Source organism: Cyclopterus lumpus, chromosome 16 (genome assembly GCF_009769545.1).
Source record: "Cyclopterus lumpus isolate fCycLum1 chromosome 16, fCycLum1.pri, whole genome shotgun sequence".
In the NCBI taxonomy this organism is placed as follows: domain Eukaryota; kingdom Metazoa; phylum Chordata; class Actinopteri; order Perciformes; family Cyclopteridae; genus Cyclopterus; species Cyclopterus lumpus.
In genome coordinates this window covers 8807795-8835579 of record NC_046981.1, presented here as the reverse complement: position 1 = coordinate 8835579, position 27785 = coordinate 8807795, and the positions used below count along the sequence as shown (strand labels likewise).

Sequence of the window (27785 nt, the reverse complement as noted above, 5' to 3'; positions counted from 1 at the left end):
CTTATCCTATTAGATTTTCTTTGTGTCAATCACTACAAACCACACCCACAGTACTTAATTCCCTCTGATGTTGAATGGGAGGAACGGGGTGACGTCATTAGAGCGCGATTCACAAAATAGTTGACGCACTTTTATTTACGTAGCTAGAGTGTAAAGCCCAGGCCGTTACTCCACAAAGCACACTCGGGGCCCGATGGAATCGCTGCAATCAGCTGTGCATCATATCATGTTATGATAAACAAGTAATGAACGGCAGAAACACAGCGTGAAAAAAATGGAGGGAATGCTGCATAAATGGACGAACTACATCAGTGGTAAGTTAATCCTACGGTCGTTTCGTTTTTCGTATCTCGTGCTCGTTTTAGGGGCGCTAGCTAGCATGACAGCGTCACAGCGCACTTGTGTTGAGTTTCTCGCGTTCAACGGGTCAGCTAACGTTAGCTCCCTTCAGCCTCCGACTATCGGAGCTCAGGCACCACTTTACATTCACGACCTTTTGTTTGACGTTGAAGTTACGTTAGCTGTCTAACTAATTATACGTTAACCTTTATTAAAGTCGTCTCAACAGGCAGCGCCAATGTCGATATTGTTAGTTCCCACCATCTGTCATTGTAATCTGATTTACCTGATTAACGCTGCTGCTCGTTACCGTGAACTCGTTCCACGTTTATGACGCTGGTCAACGCTGCTTTCTATTATTATTTTTCTCATTGATTTCCCACGTTGAAAAGTTGAAGCCCCGTACTGGTCAAACAGCAATATGATCAAACAACTATAACTCCTCTTTTTTTTTTCAGGTTGGCAACCTCGTTGGTTTGTGCTTGAAGGAGGAACTTTGTCTTACTATGACTCTCAAGAAGATGCGTGGAAAGGTTGCAAGGGCAGCATTAAAATTTCAGTTTGTGAAATCCAAGGTCGGTGTGGCTCACTGTGTCTACTGTGTTTCGTTGTGCAAGTGTATGCGAGTAACTTTCTACTGCCTTTTGGATGTAGTCCTGACAAGCACGTCTCCCTGTTTGCTGCTGTGTTTGTTTCATTAGTTAATTCCTCTGACTCCACACGAGTGGACCTGACCATACCAGGAGAGCAGTACTTTTACCTCCGAGCCATCAATCCAGCAGAGAGGCAGAAATGGCTGGTGGCTCTGGGAACAGCCAAAGCTTGCCTTACAGACAACCGAACAAAAAGAGAAAAAGGTATTTGGATGCTGTAACATCCTCATCTGACGTTGCATGGATTACCCTTACCCAGCTAGTATTCTATTGTAAAACACTACCAACGGTTTGCTCACATTATTATTATTATTATTATTATTACAGAGCTCCAGGAGAACACAGAGGCATTGAAAACCAAGATGTCAGAACTCAGGTTGTACTGCGACCTCCTTCTCCAACAAGTAAACAAGATCAAGGAGAATGATGAGCTAGGAGACACAGCGGAGGTGAGGTTGAGTTTTGGATGAGCCGATGAAATAAGAGAAGCTGCGGTTGGTGTGAAACTGCAATGTAAAGTAGCACATCTGCAACTAGCAAGACATTTCATTGTTGTGTGCTTATGCATACTAATGGAGCAGACAGGAAGTACATCTTCTCATCTTATTTTTCTTCATTTTATTTTTTGGGAATTATAGATTTGAGCAGATTTTGTTATCGTACTGTTACCAAGCAACATGCTTGGTAACAGTATATTAGTGACTAGTGTTAGTCAGGATATTTAGTGGAATGTCAGCTAATGTGTATGTTTGTGTGCCCTTTTCAGACGGGGATAGACACCGGAAACATGGTGAAGTCTACATGCACCACTTTCCTCAAGACTCTAGAGGAATGCATGCAGATAGCAAACCACACTTTTAGTACAGATGTGGCAACACAGAGTCCACCAGGATCTCCTCCAGTCGCCGCCATCAAACCTCAGAAGGTACATTTATGTCACCACTCCTGTGTCTAATCAGATAATCTAATACCATCTATTAAAATCAGCATTACTTGTTGAATTATATATATTTATAACCCCTTAATGTCTTGCTTCTCCAACAGATTAAACCTGGCAATCATTTAAAACAGAACCTTGGAGAAAAGTAGGTTTTCTGTCATAATGTATTTATATTTACTGCACTGCTTCTCCTTTACTCCTTGACTGTCACATATATGTTTTTTAAAGTAGCACTCAGGAAAGTGAGGTGCACCTTAAATACCCTTCAACTGTTTTCTGTTGGTACAATAAAAAACAATTTAATTAATGTTGCATTCCTGACACAATTGTATTTGCCCAAAATAAGTGCATTCTGAGTTTTAGAATTAACATTACACAATCAAATTCACTCCAGATGGAGAGATTTGGCTGAAACTTCAGGAGAAGTAATTGCACATGACAACCAGGGCTTTGCATCTGGAGCAGAAGGACCAGATGAGCCAGATGGACCAGAACATCATCATTCCCCATCAGGTAAGTCGGGTGTCCAACCCACTTCACGTGCTGCAGGGTTCCCTGAACTGAAACCATTACTGCATTCCATAAAGGAAAGGCCACACACATCAGAAGAGGCCTGGTTGTTGTGTACATCATCTGACCTCATGGATAGATTATTGCCTTTTAGTGAGCAGACAGTGATGGATGCCCCAGTTACTTTATTGCATTTCCCTTAGCAGTAACAAAGCGTTTATACAGGGGATGCTACCGCCTGATGGAAAATAAGACCCAAGTCTATAATACATATACTGTCTCACTGTGAATACATCCATCCATTATTTAACACACATAATAGATGTTTAAGTGTGCTTATGAGGTGCCCTGTAGTGATTTATTTAATCACATATGAATGTTTGACTGTAATAGCACTTTACTGGAACTTAAAAAAGAAGCACACATAAGAGACATTTTCATATTGTTATTTTATAATATATTACATACTTTGGTTCAGTCTTGATGTGATGGGGCCAATTAACACTGTTACAAAACCTGAAAAGAGAATATTGAGAGATTATTTTAGCACAATTGTTTGATATAAGAAGAACAAATACTTTGACCTTTTGTTGTTTTGATGATTGAAACTGAGGTGTTAGTCTTTTCTATATGGGGCAAAAACAAAGAGATGGTGAAGAAAAGTATTTCAAGAAGCACCATTTCAAGGTGTGATCTCAACTGAAACCAGTCACATGTTACCACACCCAACTGGTGGGTGACATACTGAACCATTCAACCCATAGAGGTCAATGCAGCAGTACCTGTACTCAATACAAAAAGTATTTAGTGCTGCTCTTGAAGTTCATATAATGTTACTGAAATACTAAATGATGGATGAGCATGTAGTTTGTGCAAGTCATCTAAGTGCTGTTGTCACAATTTGTTATTCAGTCTGATGAAAACTGGGCTTCAGACTTGGTCTGATAGACATCTTGACTAAAACCATATTCTCTATTAACATTCATTGTACTTGTCTACTGTGTCACACAGATATTGATGCCGCCGACAGCAACAGGTCAGTCCAGGAGGAGGGAGGTGATCCTACTTTACACACTACCCAGAATACCTCTGAGACTGAACACTACCAACAACCAGCAGAGATGGATGAGGAAAATGAAGCTGATGATCAAAAGGAGACAAAACAAGAGCAGCTGCACAAAGTGGACCAAAGTCAAGAAGAGCGTGACAACAACAACAAGGAAGCGAACGCCGTGCATTCTCGGCACCAACAGGAAGCGGTTCCAGACAAAGCAGACGCTCAACATGAAGGTGAAACCTCCAGAGATTCACCAGAGTCGGAAGACACCGAGCAGGTGGAAACTTTCTTCAGCACAATGAGTCACAGGTATGAAAATGCTACTCAGGAAGGTCACATCCTTTAAGACACATTCGTTACTGTATGGCGTTACTGTATGACCACCTTCTGTGATATTTTACTATGACAGTATTAGGGTTAACCAATCTAAGCTACATGTAGTATTGTTGTCTTTGAGGCACTGCACTTCTGCAACTTTCGACTAAACTGCACAGTTACAGTAAGTTTGTGGAAATATATATTAATTGTGTTACAGTGTTGCACAGAATTTATATATAATAACAGGTTTGAACATTTTTAACTGAATCTATTTCAATATGTCATTCTAAGTGTTTTATATTAGTGTGTTCTCTCTTGATCACATGACACAGAGAGGCCCTCATCTGATATTTGGGTTTGTAAAGCTTTTTTGTTTCACTCTGTATTTCAAACGTATTTTACTTTCTCTTTTTAAGACCTTGAAGAGTGTTCCTGAACAATGGACTAGCGTGTTTATAATCTATTATGTAATATTCAGTTATGAGATGAACATTATTCTAATGGGAAATCATTGTCTCACTTAATTAGTATTCAACTGCAAGATGGGAACGACAGTAGATTCATTTTCGAGTTAGTCTTTTTGAAATTGATGAGGTGGTTTAAGATGAACATTTAGCTAAATCATGTTAAGTTGTAGACAAATTAGCAGAATAGTCTCAGGTATCGTCAGGCAAGAAATGCATGGCACCGTGTGAATCATTTCTCTGGCTTGGTTTTGACATTTGTACCCTTTTTTTCTTTTTTCTGTTGGAGTTGATCAAATAAAACTGAATGGCATACGTACCTCTAATATATTCTCCTGTTTGAATCTGTTCTACTCTTTTAGATTTAGTGATATAAGACTGGACGACGACAATGGTATCCCTACACAAGAGTTTTTGGACTCATGCTATGCAATAGTACCTGTATTAGGTAGGCCGGTCACTTTCTGTCTCCTCTTAATCTGCCACTCTTTTCCTCTTTCTCATGATGCTTCACGTGTGGTCATTTCACCCTTTTATAACATGTATTAGGAAAACGTCTTCCTACTATTCTTCTTTTCATGTGTGCATGCTCTCATTTACAGTGTAATTGATTTTCATGCCCTCACTATTTCCTTCTGCACCTATATTTAGTGTTTTTATTTATTCTTTGTTGCCTAACAGTCTATCTTATTAAGTTCATTGTTTGTGTTGTGCACATGGACATGTATAAGCAAAGAGAAAGGTGGTCAGTAACAGTAACCATACAAACGGGTGCAAGACTTTGCCAATTTTGGAGGAAATTGTCAAGTGTTTTTTTTTTTTTTTTTTCTGATATGGCCCAATAATGAGGAATGGGAGGTTGGAGATTTTTTGGTCATCCAGAATTACCTGGTGGTACGAGAGATTTGCAGATGAGCATCAATGTTGCATTTGTACACATGTACGATGGCAGCATACCATGGCCTATGTTTCATATGATCCCGCATTATAACAATATTGCTTTTATAAAGGGCCTCTTTGAATGTAAAAACGTTGTAAATCTCTGTTAATGACCGATTTGTATCTCAAGTGATGTATTAAAATAAAATCTGCAGTCAAAAGGTGAAATGTTCTTCTGAACATTTTTACAAAAGTTTAATCATTGCTTAAAAAAAATGAGGAAGCTGTTTTGTTCATTACAGACTATGAAGAGCCACAATGTTATATATTATAATATTTAGTTATTATATATTATATAGTACAATTATTAATGACACTAAACTAAGAATCTTTTCTTTTATAAGCATCAAATAAATGATCATGGATTTTCTCTTCTCAGACAAGCTGGGGTCCACAGTGTTTGCACCAGTTAAAATGGATTTTGTTGGAAATATTAAGGTATGTGTTCATGTCATTGATGCGTTGTCTTAAAGCAGATTTCACTGTTCAAGAGAAGAAATGACGCCAGAGCTCTTCAAAAGGGGCTATAAATCTATATGTAGTGATAAAACAGAATGAATCAACATTAGTACTTAACCATCCACTACAGTATAATATGTCAACACCGATTTGCTGTAGTGTTAAGTAAAAAAAATATAAATCTGATTTAGCTTCTCAGTACTGGTATCCTTGTTCTGTCAATATACATTAGATCATGTAACTTAACTGAGCGGTTAGAATAAGTTACTTTATGTTTTTGTCAAATCAGAATAAGAATGGTGATTCTATTTCCAGCTCTTATCACAATAACAAAGTCTTCTAACCCTGTAGAAAATAAATCAGAAGCTGATGTCAGACCCCGACAGCTTCCCCACACTACAGTCCATCGTGCTGTATGAAGTCCAGACAGATGTCGCCCGGGTGCGTAATTCTGCCACCGAGGCTCTGCTGTGGCTCGGACGAGGCCTGAAGTTCCTCAAGGAGTTCCTGTCAGAGGTCAATGCAGGAGAACGAGACATCCAGGGAGCACTAAGTGAGTCCGATTCCCACGACGGAAAAACCTACAAACAAGATCAAACCTAAAGCCGTCCCATTCTGTCTGTTCTCTCACCCAGATAATGCCTATGGAAAGACCCTCCGTCAGTACCACGGGTGGGTTGTGCGAGGCGTTTTTGCGGTAGGTATTTCGCACACCGGCGCTTTCCCCCTCTGAGGTTCATCTGTTCTTGGAATGTGACTTGTCAAATGTTTCGATTTCCCCAGTTGGCGCTGAGAGCTGCGCCGTCTTATCCGAGTTTCGCAGCTGCCTTGGTGTCCACAGAGGGCGATGAGCTGAAGGGCGGCTTCACCAGCGGCATGCACAGTGACCTGGGGGTGTACCTGCCTGCCATGGGGAAGCAGCTGGCGATCCTAGATGCCCTGTATGAAGAATACAACCTGGAGTCTGATGAAGTAGTGTGAAACTTGAACAGAGAGAGGATCCACATTCAAGGAAGGACGGAGCCTAACTGCTGCAGGGTGGAGCCAGATGCATCAAGTGCTTCTTGTGTACAAAGTAGTGTGAGAGGTGTTTCCAGTGGTTGTACAACTCTACAACAGGAGAGCTTTTAGGTTTGAAGAAGGTATTAATGTCTGCAAAACATTAACCATTGAGACATTATGGTTTGATAACCTGTAGTTTCTGGGTCTTGTTTAAGAGACTCTAACCATAACGTTTCTGGTGCATTGTGGCTATTTATGTACAGGTACATAACCACAAGGTATTTGGCTCTAGTAACTTCCCTAGAAGATCATTTGTGATTTCCCTTGAACTGATGAGAATGCAACGGCATTTCTTATTCAAGATTGTCCTGTTTCCTTGGATTCATGAAACGGGGTGATACTTACAACTAACATAAAGCACTTGTTTGACAACACCAATGTCAGATTGTTCCAATGCCTAATATATGTGGCTTAATTGTGTGATGGGATAGCAAACTGGGCTAACTTTTAATGTAGTTGCAGTTGTTGTTAATAGGAACCCTGCAGGTTGACTGTTTTGTTTTACATCACTAGAGCTATTGCTCTAGAGTCTTTTTCGTGTCATGTGAATGGCTTTTCGCCTTTGAGGATCACAACGGACTAGAATGCTTTTATACAGTGTAGCTGTCTGGAGTGCTGCTGAATACGTTGGTGGACATCCTCTGCACAAACCTATGCATAGAATGCATTTTCACAATGTCTATTTATTACGTCCTAAGTTATAATGTTCACATTGATGTCATGGGGTTCATTGGAGTCCAGCTCTTGTGTGAATGTATGGGCATTTGTGTTCATAGAGCACGTTTATTGATTGCATGGTTTTATGTGTTAAGTAACATCGGTGCCAATGTCAACTGCATTAGGCCAAGGACTTCGATTAACCAAGTTATTGAATAATCCTAAAGTGGTACGATGAAAAGTTAAAATACATTGCTTCTCATTCATCTCTACCGGTAATGAACCGTAACATTCAGCTGCTCTACAGATTTCTTCATCCATGCACTGTTCTGCATATACTTGAGTGTTGTTACCAGCCCATATTTTATGATGTCGATGCAACAATTAAAAAATGAGTGTTAAGACTTCAACCTCCCAGCCAGGTTAAAGTGTGTCCATTGTGCCAACGAGCCATTCATCCTGATAGCTTCTCTTTTCTTTTGACCCAGACTAATGTTTCCTTTGTGTATTCAGGAATGCATACAGTAATACTTCTTGAAGTAAGTCATCTGCAGTAGGTTTACATTCCAGATGTGCAATGAGCTGATTTTCATTGTAATATTGCAAATGTTTGATTTGGTTTTTCTATGACTGTATATAAGATGCTATTTGATTTTTACATAATAAATGATGAAGTTGTCTTGGCTTGTGTGCAGTCAAATGTTGTCAGATAGTCTAAAGGTAATGTTTCATTCAGGGATTTCCCCCTGGCCTCTTGTTGGAAGAGAAATGTCACTGTGTTTTAGGTCTGGGACACAGATCTCATTTAACAATCAGTGTAGCTTTATATCTCCTCCCAGAACCAGTGTTAGTGTCTTCTTGGTACCGGAGCTGTTTGTTTCTGCTGATGTTGTGTTTATCTGGTGAAACGCTTTCCTTTGATGGCACCATGACACTGCTTTCTTAATCCTTGATCAAGGGTCTTGGTGACTTTTTAAAAAAATAATTGACCCTCACTCCTCTGCATTTTGCTTGTGAAACAAATCAATGAGTATGCAATAGATGGTAACTCTGCACATGTGTTTGTTTGTCTCAACAAGAGAGGCACTGAGCTCCGATAACACATTTGCATACTTTGCTGTGAGAGTTTTGCATGTAGAGCAGTAGTGTGTCCTCTGCCAGGACCACAGCACCCTGCATGCCAGCCATTCCTGCTTATAGGTCAGGGATTTTCACTTGCCTTGGGCCAACAGCTGGGTGCCTCACTGTTTCCTGTCCCCATGGCCTCATTTGCATCGCCCCTTCTGCCACAGCTGCAATGCCACACCACCCAACCTGCACTAAATAACTGCTTTTGTTTGAGAAAGTGTTTGATATAATATCACTCATAATAGAACTTAACTCCATGATGAGCGTCTTTGATAAAGGGAAAACCATTCTAATCAAATGTTAAAAACAAACAGCTTTTAGTTAATTCATTAATTTGTAAGAGAACTGTTCAAGGTTTCCAAACTCCAGCAAATGGTAATCTCCAATTGTTGGATTCTTCTGTGAGCACAGCAGATCTTCTCATTACAGAGCAGTAGAATGAGGTCGGCCACTGCATCTCCAGCGGCTTTTAGTGCCGTACTGAGACATCTGCGGTACAAATCTGATTGCCTTGGTCAGGGGAATGCACATGATGGCATAAATAAACCGAGGTAAGCTTTTACTTGGGCATCTCAGCAGACAAATTGCCCTGATGTGATTTAGAAAAGAAATACGGCATGCTAATAGAGTTATATGGTCAAACATCTCTGTTGCAACACTGGCTGGTTGCCCATGCCCAACCTGTATCCCTGTGCTTCATCTCCAGGCTCTGAGGGGGCTTCATCGAGTCAGAATGAAAAGCTGGAAACAGCAAGTTCACTGTGTGGTCAACTCTTCTGTCTAATGCAGCACTTTGCAAGGAGCCGCAGACAGCATCTCGTTTGCACTTGACAGATATCTGCTTTGTCTGTTGTTTTTTTTTACAGTGATGGCTCTGAAAGAACATGGGCACAGCATCCAATCATTGTCATCACTTGCTCACAATGTACAGGAAGCAGAGTTGCTGGGAAAAAAACCCTGAATTGAGTTTAAAGATTCATGTGTGTAAGGCAGACTGACATGTTTGAGGGATTTAGATTCCCGTTTTATTTATTTTTAAAAGTATCCACAACGACTGTATAAATCATATCAGAGCAATGAAACAAAATGAATTTCCACGATCCGTCACAGTGCATACTCTATTTCATAAAGCCTCACAGTACGTTACCACATGCGTGTTATGTTTTAGCATAGTTGTGCATACACAGGCCAGGATATAACACAGCAGCACAGGCCACAGACAAAACATGTCAAAAGGCATGTCAGCTTTGTGCAATGCACAGTTCATCACTATCATATGAGCGCTGTTATACATACAGTACTTTGCTTCACTCTGGGCAGAGCAAGATGATATTTCTTAAGATGCCATGGTTTACAAAACAAAGCAGAAGTGTTTCACACCCATTAGCACTGTATCTCAAGCATGCGGAGATAATATAGTTAACAGTCTTTATCTTTCTTTTTACAGAAGAATCGCTTTATAACACCTGACAACATCTAACATGGCTGAGAACAGGTCTCCCTTGGCACAGCGACTCATACAGTAGCTTATGGAAAAGGTCAGCTTATATCGGCAAAGTCATTTTCACCATTAGTGCCAAACACACAGCAGACTACATCCACACTGTTAAGTTTACTGTCGAGTTTCTCTGTTGTTGTATGTACTGTAAGACAGAAAGACTGAATAAAGAGGTATTAGAGTAAATGCAGTAATGATGGCCTAACGGACTGGAATTGAAATTCCTCCCCCTGCAGGTGCAGACTATCCCACCCTTTCCTGTGCAGTGATAAAATTAAGAACATAACAGTTTCAAGCCTTCATATACAGTATATTTCATTTCTCACAGAATCACAGGGAGGAAACTCTAGTTATCTGTGTGCTTCAGCGTACAGTCACTGCCATGTCATTTGAGTAGTGCCTGGGAAACGTGCTGTGTGGAGCTACATTACCTGTTGGTTCCTGAGAAGTTTTGGGGATTAATGAAACCTTGTCCAGACTGAATGTGCCTGTCAAGCACAGTACCACCACAAGCTGATTCGGCCAAGTCGGTCTTGTGGTGTAACAGTCGCACTGAAATAATACAAGTGCATAATCCATGCACCTCTATCTCCATTCCTAACCACACATATTGAGCTTTTACGACTACTAAATGAAATTCTTGATGTGGTATTGAGACGACGCAGTACCAGCCTTGTTGTGGCAATAATAAGTAAGGTGACGGGTTACATGCTTGGATAGTGACAGCTGCTGTCATGGTCTCAGTAATCCCAGCCTCATGCAAATGCTGTTATTGCTGCTGCATTAGAATACCTGCCTATCTTTCTCAACAGTATCTGGGTCAAGATTAATACGCCTCTGGCCCGGCTAGTGCTCCTCTGCAACATCTCCCACTGGCACTTAATTAAGTCTCTGCAAGGCTGTCACACAACTGTGGCATCCAGAGGCTGATTCATGGTGAGGAAGCCAGTCTTAAGTCCTGCTTGTTAAGACTGAGTGCAATTGTCCTGTGCATTTCCTGTGTGGGTGAAAGTGTTCACCTTCACTGACGGACTACAACTCCAGCAACAATACAGAGGAGTTTTATATAGTATATATATGTTTAGCTTTTTTCTTTCATCATAGAATCATTGTCTGCCTTTACCTTCAGAGTCTCTTGCTTGGAACATTATTGTTCTTTTTTTTGCATGAAAATATTCCAAATAACACACAGAGGATCCCGCTGCACTGTCCAGCTTCCTCCTCAAGTGAAGTACTTGCAGTTTGTGGAGTCAATAACACAGTATGGTGTGCACTTGAGGTGACCATATGACCTGCAAAGTACATGAGAAACAATGTTTCGGTCAGTTTAACGTATCAACAAAAGACTTCTCACGGTTGTCAAGACGTAGGTGTATACTGTGCTTACCCTGGAAGATATGAATTACATGTCTGGTATCCAAAGTCCTTTCCATCACACTCCTCAGACCCCTCATAGCGGTACCCGTCTCCACAGTAGGCGTGTTTACACTCTGTGGTAAGAGGAGACAGCAGAGGTGGAGGGGTCGTGTTATATGTGCCCAGCAAAGTAAACCACGCAGCTATTAAAGACCACTTAGCGTGACTTACTGACGCAGCCGTCAGTGACGACTTTGTTTCTGTCGTCACACTCCTCCCCAGTGGAAATCTGCACAATCCCGTCGCCACAGTAACCCTCATCATCAGGTGCGTTTTCCATGGACTGGAACGGAGTCGACTGGAATGGAAAAGCCTTTTACAAAGTTTAAAAAAGTTGAACAAAATGGAGGAAAAAAAAGTCACCGTCTGTAAAACCAGATGAAATAATGAGATTTCGCTGCAGTGCTACCTGGATTGGCAGCCAGCCATCGATGTCTTTGAAATAGAGAGATCTCTGGTCTTTGCGGAATGCGAGAGCATTTTCTGTGTGAAGGCGCTCCAGTTCTTCCTCATTGCTTACAATGAATATCTGAATGAAAGGCAAGGTGAATAAATGTGTATTTCGAATTATATGGTTGAGTGCAATTTTGAGATATTGGGCATTCAAAGTTAATATCTCAGCTGTCTCAAAGCAATATCCATATCTCCAATAGCATACTTTTATCTTTCTAAACTTTTTTTGTCTTTAAATAATGAACTCAAAAGTTATTAAAACCCAATAACCCAGGGTTTCCAAAAATGTACAGGTGAAAATAACATTTAATTAGATGTCACATACATACAGTATAGCCAATATGTTTTAATTGTGAAAGTTTGAGTTTAGTCAGCGATGTGTCAAATGATTCCGTACATCAAAGAAATACTGTAAATCACTTCTTGCACTTGACAAGACCTCAATTCCTCACCGCTGGCACTTTGGGATAGTTTCCTCTGGAAGGATATTCATCAAATGGAGAATTACTGAGAGAGCCACAGCTACACTTTCCAGGAGGCCCTGGTGGACCACGTACACCCTTTGTTCCAACCATGTATAGTCCTAAACATGAGAAGAGAGGAGAAAAGTATACTATTAAAAACGTTTAGTGCCAAGTAACTAAAGTCAAGTGTTGTTGAGAGTACAGTCAGGGGATGCTATGCATACCATATGTTATGACATGTAGTATCTTTCATTAATCTATCAAGAAGCAAAAACAACCAACCTAATTCACTCAGAAACCTCATCAGGCAAGCAAATACCACGTTAATCATCTGGTGACATATTATGTGTAATACTGCAAAGAGGCTCGCCATCTGTGAATCCATGATGTCATGAAGACAGCATCTTGTTTTACTTTAGAAGATACAGTTTCTCTGCTGCTAAGTAAGACTACCGGCGTGCTTCCTTCTGCTGACAGGGCTGTTAGCTACTCCTCCCTCTGGTCGCACAGCGTCTCACTCTCAGAGAAAGTGCAGCGACAAACACTAAAAGTGGACGGAGGTCAATTCATGCCTTGATTTAACAAAATGTCAGCTTTTAGCTCATTGCGCTCAAGAGTTTTACAAGTGGAAAAGGCAAAGGGTCTCACCTGTGGCAGGAGAACCAGGAGGACCAGGGTGGCCTGGAGTTCCCTGTGGGCCTGCAGGTCCCATAGGACCAACACTACCTGTGTCTCCTTTACCTCCCTGAAACACAATCAAAACAATGCACAAGGTGGCCAGATTTTAAAAGTTTCTTTACTTAATGTTTCAAAGATCAAAAGATTTAAACTAATACTGATATAATAATCCTAATGCTAATACTGAGTGTGCAATATAACGTTTTGAGCGCCGACATTTTTTCTTGCATGGGCATGAATTATTAACACACAAGTAACAAAAAACGTCTGTTTTCAATACGTGCATGAGGATATAACCGTGCATGAGTATATAACTCCATGTATTGATGCAAAGAGAATGTCACATGACCACCAACTCCTCACCTGCTTGCCTCTCTTCCCTGGTCGGCCAGTGGGTCCTCTGTTTCCTGAGATCCCAGGTTCTCCTTTTGGACCCAATTCTCCCTGCACACCAAATCACATCAACTCAACATTCATTTTGGTCGTATTTGGAAAGTTGTAATTCAGCGGAGCAAATTCAAAACCCCTTCTTGTTTTGATGTGTTTCTCACTTTCTGTCCAAGCATTCCTGGGAAACCCATCGCACCCTGCGGGATAAAGAACAGTAAATAATAACATAACGTTGATCATGTACATCATATACTGTATGCACCATAGTGCTGCTTCATTCATTCCGGATGACCCCTGTGACTGATACACTCTTCCTACCTTGTCGCCTTTCACTCCACTTTCACCGCGATCCCCTCGAGAACCCTGATGGAGCAGATGTGAGTTACCCCACATTAGGTGTTACGATGTTAATCAATATATCTTATTGCATTTTCTACTGAATGATAATAACAAATGGGTTTGTACCTTTTCCCCTTTATACCCGGGTAAACCCTAGAATTATGGATACAAAATATCCAGGATTAAATAAATTAGTCTGAAGATGAGATCATGCCAGATCGGTGTAGTTCATATGTGTCTCATACCCTTGGCCCAATTGGTCCTCTGGCTCCAGGCAAACCCATCAGCCCCGGGTCACCTTTCTCACCCTGGTGCACAGAAAAACATTAGATTTAAGACAAATGTGGATTTGCTTCTTTTATTTATTACCCACACCCCAAAGAAGAAATATTGTGCAAGCTTTGATTCAAAGGTTCTTTTGTACAATTTCAATTAAGCATATACTGCATAAAGAAACGTGTGTTACATACCAGAGCATTACATTGTATGGGACATAATAGCAAACACTCATCTACCCTACCTTGTATTGGCACGTACTGGTCTCATGTCATAACATATTTTGTATCATCTACATTATGAGGTCTGACTTACTCACTTTGGGCCCACTTGGTCCAGGCCATCCAGCTGGTCCCTGTTTCCCAGGAAGTCCAAGAATACCTGTTCGACCCTAAGAGCAGACATCAATTTTAACACATGATCTCAGATGTAGAAATACATAATAAAACAATTGCTGCCACAGCCGAGGAGGCAGTTATTTGATTATGAAACCAGGGCTTATCATGCCTGTTAGCTTTGCAGGTAAAAAAAAAAAAAAGGATTTGCTGCATAAACTGACAGCCTGCTGGCTCCAGTATTTATCAGACACTGCTGCACATGTAGAGGAAGAATGACTTTAACGAGCCTTGTCACTTTGCTCTCTTTAATTAAATGACGGGCTGTATATATAGAACAGGAGCCCGTGCTTGTGGGAAATAAAATGATTTATGACCTGGCTGGAGCACTAAGCTAAATTGCACTGCAGTGCTGCAAAGCTGCTCAGTCAGGCCACCAGCCAGCGAGGCTCTCCCACTGGGCCACTTTTGCTGCTCGACCACAGCGACCGGTCACTTAAGGAGGTCACTTCTTTTCCGCCTGCCTCGGTCAAATGCTGTATCCTGAGCTTGCGATAAAGCTGTGTGGGCTTGTTCCTTCTGTTCTGATAGAAAGGGGAGGGCCATCTGACAGGGAGGCATGATGCTGGATGTCTGTGATGTCAATATTGAGGCAATAAGCTTCCCGACAGAGCGAGGAGACCATCCCTCTGCCATCAAAACAGCAGCAGATCTGCCTCCCTTGCATCCTGTCAGTGTGTCCGTGCTATCTCCTGTCAAGGTTGTACTTGCACACAATTCCTTAATGTACACAACCAGGACACTGGCAGCACTCTGAGTTACAGCCAAGGAGAAGGCGGAGGCACTTTATCTCATATTTGAGTAAATCCACTTAGCAGACAATATGGAGTGATTAATGGAGACTCTCACCTTTTGCCCAGGTCTTCCGATTTCTCCCTGACAACAGGATGTGGAGGAAGGGAGAAGGACATTGGCTATTAAATACACTTCCAGCAAGCATATTTCAATCAGTTAAATTTGAGCTGACAAAATAATGAGCAGCTTGTAAAATGTAGATAAGAAACATAAATGAGCTTAGACTAGAACATGGGGGAAATAACCTGCTTACCTTTTCTCCCTTGGGCCCTTCTATCCCAGGTAATCCAGGTGGACCCTGATAAACAGGAAAATACAATTGAATGATGGCATATGCTCATATATCTAAATTTGTTTAGTTGTCCACAACATCCCACCAGAGAGTAATGTCTGTTTCTGGGAGCCCACAGCTGCAGTTTCAATTAGCTAAAGGCTGAGTGGTCACTATTGATTTAAAAAGTGCTTTGCGGGTCTCTTTTGATAAACTGAAACGCTGCAGCTGGTGCTGTAACAGCCTGAGATGGGCAAAACTTTTCATAAATCAGTAAATGGTATTCTGGCCTAATAGTGGTTGGATTTAAAGCACCTATTGAACCAAAATATATCTCCTTCCTTCCTCCATAGAGTACACAAATACATGGACACATGCTTGTGTTGGTAATCCCTGGAATTTACGCAACCCAGTACGCCTTTTCAATGCAGACAGCACTTGGGATAGTTTCTGAGAATGATGTGTGGGGCACTGGCAGCCAGTGGAAAAAGGCTATTTGTGTCTGAGCTAAATGTAGAGTGTTAATGGGCCGCCGTGTTGCATGGGCCAGAGAAATCCCCATCTCCAACTCTCAAGTTTAAGAGGAGATGGGGGGGGGGGGGGGGTGTTCTTCGAGTACTAATTATTGACAGCTTGAAACACTAGAAACAGTCAGTGATTCAGCCATAATCCTACGTACTGCAAGTCAAACTGTGGGAAGTGTGTTAACATGGTGTAAAGATGCTAATGCCAGATCAACAGAACAATATTCATGCTGTGATAACTGTGATGTTTGGGAAGAGTTTTGGATCCTACCTGAGGACCAGAGGGACCATAGGGACCAGCAGGCCCGCGGGGGCCTCGGACACAGGCAGAACCTTTGTCCTCATGGCCCGGCTCTGAGTCACCACCATTATATGAAATGTCTTCATTCTGGAAAATTAAAACAAAATTCTGTATTCATTGTATTCATAGAAACGACTGAACAGAATTACACCTTTCCAATACATAATGTTGATAAAGAGGCTTTTCTCAAATTCTTCCCATTCTTGACAATTTACAGCCCACAGCAAAAGATTTGTTCAGTCATTTCTTCCTGCAAACAGGTTCCAGCATCTGAGTGTTTTAATGCTATAACATTCGGGGGTCAGAGACAGTAAGTGTGGGGCGTTTTGGATATCACCCAAGGACATATCAACAGTCAGGTATTCCACAATAGAAAGTCACATGACTTCTACTCACATGAGCATGGCGGTGCCAAAGTGAAGGGGGTGGAGGAAACAGTGGGGGTGGAGGCGGACTCAGTAAACAGCATGGGCTGAATCTCTTCTGCTGCTCCGGGGATCTGAGAGCTGTGCAAGGTGTGCATGCAGTCAGTCACACAGGCGATGATGACGCCCAGGTGTTAAAATTAAAAGAGGACAGTCGCATGTTTATGTTGTCTTAACTTCTGCAACAACTGAATGTGGAGCCTCTTCATCAAAATGAGAAAAGTAATACGTGTGACACATTGACAAGCATGGGCAACTGTGGTACATATAATGTGACATGTTGTCAACACATATCCCAAACATCCAGTAGAAAAGGGACAAGTCAAGGGGTGAGAACATGCAGGAGCGGCATAAGGGACAGGTAAACAGGAGCAAACTATCAAATCATGACACCCGTCCAGAAGAGTTCGAGCTGGACACAGATATGAAGTGCCTCTCACTGAAGGACTGGAGCTGGTTTTGCTATTTATAGAGGTATTTTCTGTTTACCTCATGGGTGCATGAAGACAAAAACAAGTTGTTTTTAGATCAATAATAAGCTCAAAATTAATCCAAATCCAAGGCATTTAGTATCCATGATTACAGCCCAAAACTCTTAATACCTGTGCATGCATACTACTGTATGTACAGTACAGTACAAAACACACACACACACACACACAGAGAGACTCAGGATCACACTATTCTTACCCGCTGGGAATGAAATAAAGCTGTCCAGAAAAGAGGCTTGAGCAAGGCCATAATAAAACCACAATGGCAGATACAGTCCAAGAGTTAGAAGAGTCATGCTGCTCCAGATAATTGCCTGACTTTATTTCTGAGCCTTAGCAGCCCTCACAAGCTGCCTCTCTCTCCTCACTGTCCTCTCGCTGTGCTCCCCTCCCTCTCTGCTCTCCTTTACGCCCTCACAAGAGGGTACGCCGACCAATGCCCATTAAATCTTTCCTCTGCATCAGTGTGCGCTAAAATTACAGAAGACAGCCCGCCAGCTGCTTCGAGTGCCAATGTTAGATCTCTACTACTGCAGCGTGTCTTTTGTTGTTTCCACTCCTCTAACGAGGAGACAAGTCATGACTAACCAACGGTGGTGGGCTTTTCTGCAACAGATTCTGCATGAAGGTGTCCTTTGTGCATCCTGAGACAACTTTCATATCGGTTAACATGTATTTATTAGTCCAATCTTTTTGTATGCAGTACCCTGTGTATCCCCCTGTGCATTATGATGTCCATTTAGTCGAGAACAAATTGGTTTTATTACCCGGTCTGTGCCACTAAATGAAGTGCCTGCATTTACATTGAGGCTCTTTGGGGATGTAAGACCTATAAACAAAAACAAAAAAACAAAACCAAGCATTGCTAATTAATACTTTAACTGTAGTGATAAAACAATGATATATTTCACATATTATATATTGCAGAAGTAGAACACCTAAATAATGTAAGCTTTAAGATTGTGAAAAAGAATGCAACTTTATCTAAATTAATACATCATGAATCTCATAAAAATGCTCACACTGCGCACTCATTCAAAATATTTGTAGATATTGCACAATATTGTCACATCTGCTAGAAACCCTCTTTCCAGGATATTTTAAGATGAACCTTACAATGTGTGAAATAAAAAAGTGGTTGTACATGTATGTGTATGCATGCACATATGCAAATTTGACTAATCTGGACCAAGAAGTGTCTTTCAGCACTGAGTTGACCATAAAATGACATTTTCACCTATTATGTACCTGGCAAAGTAGTTTTTGTTTTTTCTATTCAAAGTGATGAGGCTCTTGAAGGACCTAGATTTCCTGGGTTAGGATACAACACCTTTAGTTAAGCTCACTGTTCATTGCTGTGCCACCACTTTTTTCCCTGTCCTCCACCCAATGCTGTTACAGAGCCATATACTGTATGTTAATCTCATTTGGAAAAAAACACAGATTTGACAAAAACAAATAAAGACGAATAATGATCAGCGTATGTTTACATTTTTTTAATTGTACTATTAATTATTTTCTTGAGGATTCTACTCATGTGTAGTAAGAATTAATTAAAAAAAAATAAAAATAAAAATTATTTCATGGAAACAATCACAACATATTTATATATATTCCCAGTTTGAGTTTCCTGAGGAAAACAGTCACTGCTATTCTGATAATGTTCTGGACAGAGGAGGAAGCAGATCCCTCTTTCAGTCTATAAATTGGAGCGTGTGAGCCATGGGAACTCCTGCAGACAAGACAGAATTATATTAGATGATAGAGATATTAGATATAATGATCAATGTTGAGTCCACATTCCAAAACTGACTTTTACCAGACAACATAAATAGTTCATCTTCCTCCACTGCCTAAAACTCAACTTTAAACCTAAATATGAATAATAGGAGGCAAACGATAAGGGCAGCACATCTCATAAGGTGATAATTATTCCTCCTGGTCACAGAGAGCTCAGCACCATGGATACAGCCCTCAATACAACCTTCAAACATGTCTGCGAAGGGTTGCATGGATACATTCAACATAAACACAGAGGGCCATGCGTTCTAATTATGGGGACCCTGAAATAGAAAGGTCAGGTTAGTGTGAGGTGGAGGGATTGTGAGAGGAATACAACAGTTCTGCGGTGCACCAGGGGTGTGTGGATTACTGTTCAGTAAGGCATGTCGGTCACGCAGCCCTATAAGGATGAGACGAGAGCCAAGTAAACACCGAGCGGTTTTCTGCTCTGCACTACTCATGTACCGAGATGCTGCCGGCTTTAATCCCGCCTGGCTTTGCTGCTGTGACTCAATATCATTGGAGTCCTTATACACCTCCTTTCTGTTCTACTTCCTGGGGGGCACCAGGTAAACACGACACAGCGGCTGAATCCGACTTGCAGCCTTTGGTACTACACACTGTCACCTGTCTGAAGTGCTCACTGTGATCATGTCATGTCTGCATGGCTGCTGGGGGATCAAATGTGCTATCAGACAAGACTTAAGATCTCAGTCGTTATGAACAATGCCAAGTTCTTGACCCATTAAACCTGAATCTCTGATAGGCTGCAAAAAGATGTATGCAGCTTAGGTCCTGGCCTTGCACATAAATTTGGCCAATCTGTGAAGGCACAGAATTCTGAACATTTGGATTTAGCTATGGAAATATATTATGACGGTAAAGGCATTCTGTTCTAAAGACAGGAAACCCTCAACCTTTATCCGCTGGATGTGCCATGCCTCCATGTGAATGAGGACCGTGTAACCATTCAAATTTGACCTCTGCCAGAGGAAGTCCCTGCCACCTGGTATGGGGCATTGACCATGTTGTAGAAGAGCAGACACAACTGTGTTTTAAGAAGCAGGAAAGTGTCACTGCAGCATAAATTCCATGCTCAACCACCAGGGGGCGTGGTATTCCCACAGCTGGGGATTTCAATCTTCACAAACTTCATCAAAAACTACAGTGGATTTTTTCATTTTGACCTGTACTTCTCAGGATGACTGAGAAGATATATTCCTGACAAGTGACAGTTACCTGCGGTTTTCTGTCGGAGGAAGGCTCAATGAGCACATTTAGGAGACTTGGTCTCTCCCAGTCACTCAGGCTGAGCTGTAAAGCACTGTGCAGCTCCTCCACCGTCCTCACCAGGAACCCTCGACCGCCAAACGCTGTCATGACTTCGTCATAGCGTGCCTCAGGTAGGAGGGTCACAGGAGGGGCACTGACATGCAACATGGTGATGTAGGATACATTCGTTACATCAAAGCTGAATACATTTGCCCAATAATGTGTAACTCACATAGAGGTCAGATCTCCCATTTTTGCCATTTCTTTCCACGTCTCGGCATCCACTCCGTTGTAAATGCCATTATTATTGACCACAATGATGACCACAGGTAGATTATACCTGTTAGAAAAACAAATTGCCAATTAAGTAGCAGTCAGGGATTAAAGTGTATATATTGTAGAGAGGGAAGCAACCAACCCACCTGCACATGGTTTCAACTTCCATGCCAGAAAATCCAAAGGCACTGTCTCCTTCCACACAGACTATCCTTTGGTTTGAATGCTCGCTCCTCTCCACACAGGCTGCTGCTATAGCAAAGCCAAGGCCGACTCCCATTGTTCCAAATGTACCAGCATCCAACCTGCACACCGTAACAACAATCTATTCAAACTTAACCAGACTTAAAAGCTCATGTTGGCCAAACAATTTGTCCCTGAAGGTTTGTTTGTCTTCTTAAGACAGGGAGGAGACATGAGGTTCGGGTGGGAGTGCTGGCTCAAAGTGGAATGCAACATTATGGTTAGCAGGTCCGTTTATCAATCAGAGGATTGGTGGTTCAATCCCCAGCTCTGCTAGCCCTAGTCAATGTGTCCTTGAGCAAGACACTTCTTAAGACACACTTAACCCTGAATTGCTCCCCGTAGCTGTGTGGCTTTGGATAAAAGTGTCAGCTAAATGAAATGTAATGTAATTATTTAAAGTCCCTGCTTAAGCAAAGTTTGTTGGGAAGGGCTCCGACAAAATTCCCCAAAAGGAAAGGGTCAACAATAATACCATACCTGTCTGGGATAGCCACATTCAGGAAAGCATTTGGGAACATAGAAATAAATAAAGTAAATTCAGTAATTCAATGCACCGACATTGATCTGGAGTGAACACAATTGTGAAGCGTGTCTTTGAGAGCTGCTTCGATACGACTGCCTTGCCTGTGTCGAGGGAGGCGGTTGTTCAACATAGTGCGTCCAATGTCCATAGTGTTGGCACCCTCGCTGACGATGATACAGTCATGTGGCAATAGCTGGGAAACGTGATGAAACACTGTGTAGTAGTTCATGGGCACTGTTGACTGAAGAGCGAGTGCCTGTCAAAAGAAAAAGGGCCAAAATGCATAAATAACTACAATAAAGGACATCTATATGGACCAAATACATAGCTACTGTATACTATATATCTGTCATCGGCATGTGACATCCCAATGAACAGTTTCAGTAACCACCTAATTTAACATTATACAGGCTATTTAAAAGTGAGTCTAAACACCTTTGATATTTTTGCATTAGCAACAATTTTGTCCTTCAGTGTGCTCCACCACTCAGTATCAGAGGGATATTTCCAGTCATCTTTACGGAGGACCTCGAGCAGCTGAAAAACAAAAAGGCATAATTACTTTCCAAAAATACCCATATGAGCTGTTCTTTTATTATTTGAATGCACATCATACAAAAGCCCACAGACCACAAGAAGAGAGATTAATCAGAAATATGAGAGTTTGTGAGCGGACTGAGTTACCTGAATGACAATAGCGTTGATGTCTCCCAGGAGAGCAACAGCAGGGCTCACATTATTCCCCATCTCCTCAGCACAAAGGTCAACCTGCATTCAGAGCACAATTGTATTATATTATTACGGAACAGCATTTGCAGCAACAGTGAAACGCAATGCAGGAGATAGAAACACATAAATAAACTGGATACATTTACACCAATGCTGGATTTAAGTAAATTCACCATTAGCTTCATACGCATGAGGTATTGGTAACAATATTTTTGAGGGTGTCACAGGCAACACCGAGTTCCACAAATCAAAGACTCATGCCTGGATGATCTTGACATTCGGGTTGAATCTAGGTGGCAGACCAAAATGTAGGATCCAATTCAGCCTGGCTCCGAACAGGAGCACAACATCAGCCTGTAGAAGAGCTCTAAAAGAAACAATGGAGGAGAAGGTGGGGCACCATTGAGTTAAGACTCAAATTTATGAATACAAACATTTAGCGTATCTTTAGAATTAACAGTATTAGATGTATAACTCTACATCTAAATTAAATATTATAATAATTGCAACATGTTTAATTTCATTAGTAAGTAACTGAGGTTCAGTATGTTTCCTTCATATATTGCATGATAATGATGATATTGGCTAAAATAATTGTACGTCACGCTTTTTGATTCCTGAAGATTTTAATAATGAAAGAGAGGCCGACCTTGAGCGGGCGGCAGCCACACAGTTGGGGTGATCATCAGGCAGGACCCCTTTCCCCATGGGGGTGGGCAGAAATGGCAGACCAGCGATTTCCACAAACTCCCTCAGGGCCGTTTCCGCTCGGCCATACGCTGCTCCTGTTGGGCACAACAATACTCATATTATCATGACTTCTCTAAAGAACTACTCCAATTCAATAGTGACGGAGGACATTATTCAATGTACTAGAGAGTGTGCTGATGTGTCTTTTGAGCTTACCTTTGCCAATGATGACTAAGGGTTTTTTCGCTGCTCTCAAGGCAGATAAGGCTTCAGTGATTGCACCGTGGTGAGCCAAACTCACAGGTGGAGTTGGACAGCAGGACACCACTCTGCAGGAAAAACACACTTCTTTGAATGCCAATACACCTGGAATCACAGAACTGATACTATGCAAAACAATATCATAAAAAGATAAAGAAATTATAGCAAACCTGACTTTGCTCCTGTCCACTTTAGCATTGACCATGTCCCCTGCAATATCCACATAACAAGCACCTGGACGCCCATACATGCTGGTGCGAACTGCCTATGAACATACACACACAATAAAACATAATATAGCCAAACTATGCAAAATATCTTCCTTAGTCTGCTGTGATAAGCAACAAGACAATCTTGTATACTACCTTCTCTATCACTGAAGGGATCACTTCCAGACTGCTGGGTCTGGCAGAAAACTTGCTATAAAGGCGGCATGCTTCCACCTCACGACAAATGAAAAACAGTGTCAATTGAATGAAGCATCAGAAGGCATAAATCCACATGAAGGTGTGCATTACCTGAGGAAACTCCTGAAAGGCTCCTGCTGTTTCCAGGTTTTGATCTGTGGAGCCTCCAATAACAACCACAGGCCTGAGCAAAGTGCGAAAGCCACATACACGTTAAAATCAACGGGACCAGGGCCAACGGCAGACATTTAAAAACGGTTTACACTGCCAGCTGCATAAAAGCAGCAGCATTTTATTGAGTTATACCAGCAGTTCATGTTAGCGTTGGCCATTCCACCCAGAGCATGAATGAGTCCAGGTCCAGACACCACTAGGCAGGAACCTGGTCTAGATACAAACAACCACAAGAGACAGCAACATTTAACATACAACCAGCTGCTCACATTATTATGTTAAATTACGAAATGCCTTACCTCCCAGTGAGGTATCCAATGGCAGATGCTGCATAGCACGCCTGTTGTGTGACATTGCATGTTAAAATATAATGGTGGTTATTAAGGAGTATGCGCGTGATGCAGGTAAACAACAGTGTAGTGGAATAGTAACAATAGTTAATAATTGTTTATATACCGCTTGTTCGTTGCGCATTCCCACATATCTGATCCCTGCAGCCTGAGCTGCCATGGCCACTTCTATGACAGGAACACCGACTATCCCAAACATGTACTCCACTTTCTGCAGGGAAAGAACATGCTCTTCAACAAACCGACACTGAAGTCTACGAGTTTAAAAAGGAGATGCGATCGTGCACAGCAATTCATGGAGCCTTTTCTGCATTCAAAGTTTAAACTACTTCAGACTGCGCAGCACTTGAACTTTGACACCTTTTTGCAGGAGATCGGCAAAGATAGGCCTACATGCTTAGTGACAATACTACAGTTTAGTGCAGTCCCCGCTGGTAAGTTAACGTACAACGTTGGCAGGTTAGAATCAGAAGTTATAAATGGTCTTGAACGGTCTTACCTGAGCCTTTAGAGACTCGGCAATCAGCTGAGCTCCTGTCACTTCGTCCATGGCTGTTTAGAGGCTGGTCGCTGCTGCGTGCCTGCAGGAGTGAGGCGAAACTGTCATAAAGTACTGAAACTTTTTACCAGCAGACTCTTCTCTGCTGCGATCTGCTCTTGAATCCGCCCCGTTGCTGTCACTTCCGGGTTGAGAGCCAATCATGGGAGCCACTACGCATGACCTCATACAAGGAACACATTTTGCTCCACAATATTTCCACATTTTCATCACTGTTAAACATTAGATATTACTAGTTAGTTATTATGGTTAAACTACGAGTTATGCCAATGTATGATTGGTGCATGTTTGTACAGGAGACTTTTAAAGTGACGTTAATGAAATGTGTTGTCAGGTTTATTAACATGAACATTGTTCAGCTATAAGTCCTAAAAGTGACTTCAAGTATGGGGTTCACAGTAAATGTTGAATTGATCATATACCAGATAATGATCAATAAGCCTACAGTGTTCTGGGCTTAAGGACCTGCTTCTGAAACAACTTTTCTACATGGATTTAAACCAGTTTTTAAGATCCAACAGATCCAAATTAATCTAATCTGATAACTGTGTTATCTACACTATATTGTCCTTCATGCATAGATAAATGCGTTTGCCTACTATAATAAACACAACACTTCTAAAGACATTGATTGTGAAAAAACGTGTTCCATAAACTGGGAATAAATTAGATCAAGTTACTAATTTTATGCAGAGTGATATACTATTACTCTGTGGACATTATTATGATACGTTGACAGAGAGGACCACAGTTTAAACTAAAAAGGTGCACTCAATCGAGTGCAGATCTCCGCCAAGATTTCGGCACATCTATCACATCAATTAGATTTCTTTCATACCAGTCTTGCCTCAAGTTTTCATATCAATCGTAAGTGTTCAGTTGTTCCACAAGGTACAGCCATGTAAGGGGAGTTTGGGTAAAATGTAGTTTACAAACTGTGAAACTCTGCTAATCCACTTTATCTCCCTCACACCACCATAAATTAATGATGTATGTGCCTTACCTACTTAACATGTTATATATGTTACATACATTGCACTACAAATGCATATATTGTATAGTCAGATGTGTACAATATTTATTCTCTTTTTCATTTTTCTTTTGCAAAACACAATATAAAATGACCTTGTCAGCCTGTCCCATTAACTTGTTAAACCGGCCAATCTGTTCCCAAGATTAGGGGGTGCGTAAAGCGGGAGCTAACCGCGATCTTTACATTATGTTTTTTCCCCCGTGTCTAATTTCCACTGACACTATGGGATACTCGTGAACGTCACCATGCACATACCTTATTTTCACCCACAATGCCTCCATCAATTCCCCGGGCCGAACCAGGCTCAGGTGTATCATTGCGTACAGTCTGAATCCACCATCGCCTGGCGTGTACCGGATTCTTACCGGAACGCGTAACGCCGCTCCCGGACCGGGGGAGGGTGCTGGAGAGCTGGCAACCCGAATCACCTGGCCGCCTCCATCAATGGACACTCCCTCCGGAAGTGCCCGGGCTGCCCGCACCTCCAACACTCCTGCCCTGGTGTTTGAGAAACCCCCTGTAGGTCAGGAAGAGTGCCTGTGCTGGCCGTGGTCGGTTGCTCGGGGACCTGCAGGAGGGGTGCCTGCGGAGGTAGCCTCCTCCGTGGGGTGGGTGTCGGCCGGACCGAAGCCTGTACAGTGTGGCACATGCACACTCATACAGCTGGTAATGACCTCTATGCATTACCCATGGAGGGCATTGCAAGGCAAGCGCCTGAGAAGTGGTTCACCACAGAAACAGGAGACAGCTGACCATCAGGAAGCTTCAGTAGTCTGTCTATGTTGATGCCATCAGAGTTCCCAGGGGGGTGCCAGATGAGTATGGGGCTTGAAATAAAATTGGAGCAGGGTTTGAGTCAGTACTGTTTTGGTGGGCGACAATAAACAAAAGTGTCAACTGGATAAATAGCAAATATTACAACAAGCAACATTTTCACCGGGAAATATAAATATCAGAGAGTCTACTTTTAGACCTTTTTTATAACTTTGTATACTTCGACATAAAAGATGTTTTACACTGTCAAACTGTTTCCGGTCTCATGTTGCAGCTGACCCGAAGGAGTCGGATAACAGTATTTTAGTATAACAAGTATATATCCTAAGATAAAAGTCTAATTAGTACTTTTAATGGGTGAACCGGATCGTAAACCTACGTGACCTCGGAGGATGGGCCTGAAGCCTGCCTGGAAAGTCTGGAGGAGCTGCGCGTGAAGATGACTCTGGTTTAATGGGCTTGTAGTTTCACCCAACTGGTCTGTCGGCACCAGATTAATAAATCTTATTGATTTCCTCTGCCTTCGGAGTGCAAGTATCCAGGAGAGGGAGAGTGGGAAACCTACTGCTGCAACTTGGGACAGAGTCCTTTTATAACATTTCAAAAACACTGTTCATAATGTGACAAAAAACATGATTCATTCATGTTGATTCTGCAACACAAAAGAATGACAACTGCATTGACTGATAGAGGCAGAAAGGAGGCCCTTGGCAGCTAGTGCGTCATTTACGGCATTAATGGTTGTGACATTGTTCTTTTTGCATTTGCATCAGTTGGCGGTACTGAGGCGACAGTCTAAAGTGGACTTCCACTTCCAAGCTGCACCTGCCGTCAGGAAACGGTACATGGCGTTGGAACAGCACTGGCATACCACTAAATCAGTGGCATTTAATACTGAAATACGATGCACACACACACATGTACTCAACACTCACTGTTTACACGTATTCAACCTCTTCTACTGATACCGCCCTTGATGCATTTAGGCCTTTCTTTAGCAGGAGATAGATGGTAAACAGTATATGCCACATATACATTGCATTGGCTATCTGAAAAGTGGTAACCTGAAGTTCTTCGATTCATAAATCCTTAATAAATGTTGTAAAGCTGCGTAGACAACTGTTGAAAGTGTAAAAGGGCTTCCAACACTAAGCAAAATTAAGAAAAGCTTAAGCAGCTACATTGAATTAAGAGATAATTAACTTGACTTACACCTGTGCTTTTCCTGCTCTAACATCTGAAAATGTATGAATGTTAAACTGCTTCAAATGTGTTACATATTTAACTAAATTAAAGGTAACACTTCATAAAAAGACTCACGTTCATTATTAAATAACTCATTTCTTTATTACTCATAAAATATACAGCAATCTCAGTACTGAAAGAATTCACTGGAGCGTTGAATTCAGTCATAATTTCTATATACATGCTAGTTTCATCCCTTCAAGAAAAAGCAAGAAAAACATA

At 41.7% G+C, this 27785-nt stretch overlaps 3 protein-coding genes across 3 annotated transcripts; 1 reads left to right on the top strand and 2 right to left on the bottom strand.

Annotated features, from left to right (window-relative positions):
* The first annotated feature begins 126 nt into the window (after nucleotides 1–126).
* On the top strand, nucleotides 127–8078 carry plekha8 (pleckstrin homology domain containing, family A (phosphoinositide binding specific) member 8). The gene is made up of 13 exons (XM_034553657.1): nucleotides 127–314; nucleotides 798–914; nucleotides 1041–1196; nucleotides 1320–1441; nucleotides 1759–1917; nucleotides 2037–2077; nucleotides 2327–2445; nucleotides 3454–3808; nucleotides 4644–4729; nucleotides 5600–5658; nucleotides 6031–6232; nucleotides 6315–6376; nucleotides 6463–8078. Exons 1-13 carry the CDS (start codon nucleotides 275–277, stop codon nucleotides 6658–6660), a joined length of 1716 nt encoding a protein of 571 aa, XP_034409548.1. The 5' UTR covers nucleotides 127–274; the 3' UTR covers nucleotides 6661–8078.
* Nucleotides 8079–9452: 1374 nt separating this feature from the next.
* colq (collagen-like tail subunit (single strand of homotrimer) of asymmetric acetylcholinesterase) lies at nucleotides 9453–17885 on the bottom strand. The gene is made up of 17 exons (XM_034554316.1): nucleotides 17831–17885; nucleotides 16723–16832; nucleotides 16297–16413; nucleotides 15484–15528; nucleotides 15285–15311; nucleotides 14360–14431; nucleotides 14010–14072; nucleotides 13891–13917; nucleotides 13744–13788; nucleotides 13587–13622; nucleotides 13399–13479; nucleotides 13006–13102; nucleotides 12346–12476; nucleotides 11850–11969; nucleotides 11612–11753; nucleotides 11412–11514; nucleotides 9453–11316 (listed from the first exon to the last, which is right to left on the bottom strand). The coding sequence occupies exons 1-17, from the start codon at nucleotides 17883–17885 to the stop codon at nucleotides 11247–11249; spliced, it is 1341 nt and encodes a 446-aa protein (XP_034410207.1). The 3' UTR covers nucleotides 9453–11246.
* Nucleotides 17886–18740: 855 nt separating this feature from the next.
* On the bottom strand, nucleotides 18741–24617 carry hacl1 (2-hydroxyacyl-CoA lyase 1). The gene is made up of 17 exons (XM_034554506.1): nucleotides 24452–24617; nucleotides 24059–24163; nucleotides 23902–23942; nucleotides 23735–23815; nucleotides 23540–23612; nucleotides 23387–23464; nucleotides 23192–23286; nucleotides 22977–23089; nucleotides 22720–22855; nucleotides 22332–22437; nucleotides 22026–22109; nucleotides 21777–21878; nucleotides 21443–21597; nucleotides 20719–20877; nucleotides 20529–20636; nucleotides 20264–20450; nucleotides 18741–18974 (listed from the first exon to the last, which is right to left on the bottom strand). The coding sequence occupies exons 1-17, from the start codon at nucleotides 24500–24502 to the stop codon at nucleotides 18942–18944; spliced, it is 1707 nt and encodes a 568-aa protein (XP_034410397.1). The 5' UTR covers nucleotides 24503–24617; the 3' UTR covers nucleotides 18741–18941.
* Nucleotides 24618–27785: the final 3168 nt, after the last annotated feature.